This window comes from Pocillopora damicornis, chromosome 3, assembly GCF_964200805.1.
Source record: "Pocillopora damicornis chromosome 3, jaPocDami1.2, whole genome shotgun sequence".
In the NCBI taxonomy this organism is placed as follows: Eukaryota; Metazoa; Cnidaria; class Anthozoa; order Scleractinia; family Pocilloporidae; genus Pocillopora; species Pocillopora damicornis.
Genome location: NC_142672.1, coordinates 21,960,932 through 21,964,959, shown reverse-complemented (window position 1 = coordinate 21,964,959; position 4,028 = coordinate 21,960,932). Strand labels below are relative to the sequence as shown.

Here is a 4,028-nt window from a genome sequence, read left to right as displayed (position 1 = left end):
TATGGAAGAATAGGGAACTTCGTGCCTGTGATCTTCAGCTCTTGTTTATCTTATAAGAATAAAATACTTAATTCGCGGATCATTTCACTGATTTGCCGGTTTTTTGAGTCGGTGATTCTCATTTGTGGTTGTAAAAATGAAAAATATGATGAAATGGGAACAAGAATGAGAAACACTAACGTATGCACCAACACACGAGAAACGCTAATGTATGCACCGACACCATGGCAAATGGAGACAATCTGTCGGTAAGTTCTGAGGATCATATGATATAAGTATATGGAAGAAAACAAAAGGGGCATAATTTGATAATCAAACCTTAGTCCTCAATTTTCACCTTCATATTCCTTGCCGTATTGACGTTTGTTCCAAAATATGGGATAGACATAAGAACTTTCAGCTTTACCGCAGTGGCCTCGCTTTATAATTACATGAGTGCGTGGAAATAAAAACATGCCACACCACTGTGGGCGGAAAGGATAAACATGTAGGCAGGGTTCAGTTATTAGAATGTTCTTAGCACTGCCAAGGTTAGTGTCAAAACAAGGAAAGTTAGTAGAATTAAAAAAAAAAACACACACACACTTTCAGCATGCCCACAGCTGGGGGTTCATAACTACTTTAGTAAATGGAAACCAATAATAGCCCTCCATTGTAAGACTCTTAGAATGGTGGAGTAGCTTTTGCTGAGAATAGCATTGAAATAAGATGAGTTGATAGTGTAAAGCAAAAGCAAGCAATGTAATCATGTTCACGAAACACGAACGAAACCAAAACAAGGGAAGTTGATTGATCCCATGAAACAAAGGCACGCAGCTGCAAAGCTTCGTAATGACTTAAGCAAATGGAATCTATAATAAACAATAGATAAAAATGAGGGAAATTCTTATCTGTGAGGAACTTCCCAAAATTATTAATTATGTGCTGTGTGATCCTTAGCTAGGCCGATGCATGAAATTTAATCGGTTTAAATTCACTGCAAATCTTGACAAGAATTGATGATTTGTGAATGTACACGCCGCCATTTCATAGCGACTTATTTCCATTTTCAAGGAAGTTCCACTTGCTTGCATCACTTCACAGTTTAATTGAGGTGAAAAACAAGGCAAATGCTATTTCAAAACAAGATGATGGTTTCTATAGAATTTAGATAGTCTATAATACAGATGACGTAGTAGAGTGTTTCCTCAGTCTGCTATTTATATCATAGTGTAAAACGTGTAAACAAGGAACAAAGGGCTTACGCTTGAAACATTAGCTCTAGAAACTCTTTACGGTGGCCACTTATCATACCTCCACCCACGCAGCAACAAAGCCTCTTGAGAACTTACCCCCTTTGTTTATCTTAGCCATATTATAATGATAGGCTAGTTTCTGAGACATTTTTCCGTTTCAGTGTTAGGCAGCACGTACGTTCACTATATTTAGCCCCCTCTGTAATAATATATTAAAAGATTATGCTTGCAACCCTGAATATTCTAATGGCAATAGTAAGTTTAGTCAACACTATGGGGATTTGTTTCAACGATGATAACAAGAAACCAATGCTTATAACGATTTCATATCCTTCAAAACATAAACCCGGCTTACTTGTAATTGTGAAGTTTTGGCTTCAATTGAAATCTGAATCAGAGATTAGGTACCATTTTACTTCTTGACTTGTCACGGCATGCTTTAAGGTTAAAAGTACTTTACTATTTTCCCCTGTGCTTTTCCAAAACATTGTTTGTCGGCAGGATATATCTCAACAAGCAAAGAACTATCGGTGATACAGGCCGAGCCGTCGTGTTCCTTCCGGCGACGTCATTTGCCTTTTAAAATTTTTTTTCTAATAAAGGTTAACTTATCAATGCAGAAATGATTCTTTCCTTTGAACTTTGAGAATCGTCATATCAGATAAGCCATTAAAAATATTGGTATTGCTTTCGGTTTTGTGGAGTAAAGAAAACCTTCCTAACAGTAAAAAAATTGAGGGAAAACCATTTAAAAAAGAAAGGCAAACGAAAGATGACGTGAGCACGACTGCTAAGCCCTTCAAAACCTTTTATCCTTCCGTATTGGCTTCAGTATGTGGTTATCGCCCGCATCACGAAAAATTGCTTTTAGATTACCTTTATATTTCAGTTCCTCGTATCTGTGGATGCTTTATCAGTTTTCCTCCATCAGTAAAGATATCGTGCTTCAACTGACTCCACGTTTAAGGTGAGAACTTTTACTCTATGATGGCAATTTTCTCCTTCTTGATTTAGATTGAGTCTGTGGTTTAGATTTTTATCTCGGCCATAACTATCCTTACGCTCATTTCGGATTAGTGTCAGGTTTCCATCCGCTTTCAAACCCTTTAAATTTTGCCCCAAGGCAAAGGGTGAACCACTGCATGAAACTGAACATAAGCCTCAACACAAGACGAAGCTACTCAAGTTGAGGTTATCTAAGGTTAGGTGCGCTATGTCAATAATTATTAAGTTGAAATCGTAGGCTAGCTTAGAAGCAATTACACTAACCTCTCCCTATAGTTTGTTTCTTTTCCTGAAGCAACGACAAATACAGAAATAACTTTGTAGAGAAGATTAAAAATCAATTTGTCAAAGGAACGATTTGTTCAAAAAGGAATTTTACACGCTGACAGTGAAAAATGAAGGAAAATTTTACTTCTTAACTTTATATCGATAAACAATTTCCTACTAGCGATATGTAACGAACCCCTGAAACAAACAGCCGTGCAGTCATTTGATTAAGCACGCATAAATCATAAAATCTGTATCGCGTGGATCAGAGATGAAAAGAGGGAAGAAAAACCAACATTATCAAAAACAAACTTACGTATAATAATGATAGGTGACAGTATTTGGGTGACTCTAGATTGAATAGGGCTTTTACCTATCTTACTTACGTTGATTTTAATTTACTTGCCAACCTTCTCCATTTCCGGCAGACAACAAAATGGCAAATGGATTCTCTCCCAATTACCAAAATAACATATCTCTAATGGGCATCAAAACTTACAAACAACGGGTAGGTCTTGTCTCCTTACAAATTTTTGTTGTGTCATGATGAGTCAAAATAATTTTTCCTCCTTGTTTCAGGAATTGCTGCCCAAACCCGCGCTGAAGATGAACTTCAACAAATGGAATATATTCTGGAGTATATGTTTTGTATTCACAGCAGTCATAATAATCATTGGTAACTGTCTCTCCATTTCAGTTCTATTGAAACGAAGACTTCGTAAGCGACCTCATTATCTACTTGCAGAATTGGCCATTGCTGATTTGTTGGTTGGAATATTTGCAGTACCTATACTTATGATAACATCTGTCTCCAACGAAAGAGTTTTGTCACGTTTCATCTCTGATTGCGTAGACATGTTCACAGGTTTTTGGTCAGTATTCACCTTGGCCGTAATCTCTATTGAAAGGCTTTATGCTGTAGCACGACCTCTCCACCATCGACAGCTCTCCTTTAAAAGCTACATCATCGCTATGGTAATTCCATGGGTCTTCTCTGTTATCGTGACATCAACGAGAGTGTTACTTTATTTTAGAATCATGACAAAGCATCATTTTGTAGCTGTTATGATCATTAGCTTATCGACTCCATTGTTGATGTCTTTTATCTCCTACGGCATCATCGGGAATTTGCAGGCTTCCAGACCACAAAGTGACCACAGAGCTAGAAGTAACACTAAGTTAGCTTATGTACTGCTTTTGATAACAGGGATGTTTGTTGTAACGTGGCTACCGTTCCAAATTTTGGTTATAGTGTTAAACGTCTGCATACCCTGTAGGCGTATCCCTTTTGCGGTTATATACGTAATCAAGCTTCTCCAGTTTAGTAATTCTTTCATCAATTTTATCATCTATTGTTTAAGGATGCCAACTTATAGGAACATAGTTCATGAAACTATTTTGAGATTGAAATGTAGCCTTAGAAGGCAACGGGAACTTCACCCTACCACATTCAAGCAATCAAATATCTCACTTATTTCCTTCAACAGCACACTCACTTTACAAAACATAAAACGTTTATAA

At 37.1% G+C, this 4,028-nt stretch overlaps 1 protein-coding gene across 1 annotated transcript; it reads left to right on the top strand.

Annotated features, from left to right (window-relative positions):
• The first annotated feature begins 1,987 nt into the window (after positions 1–1,987).
• On the top strand, positions 1,988–4,028 carry LOC113684149 (tachykinin-like peptides receptor 99D). The gene is made up of 2 exons (XM_027201491.2): positions 1,988–2,202; positions 3,087–4,028. The coding sequence occupies exon 2, from the start codon at positions 3,114–3,116 to the stop codon at positions 4,026–4,028; it is 915 nt and encodes a 304-aa protein (XP_027057292.2). The 5' UTR covers positions 1,988–2,202; positions 3,087–3,113.

Excerpts from the sequence above, each read along its gene's own strand:
- LOC113684149 (XM_027201491.2), top strand. The coding sequence starts at position 3,114 with ATGAACTTCAACAAATGGAATATATTCTGGAGTATATGTTTTGTATTC.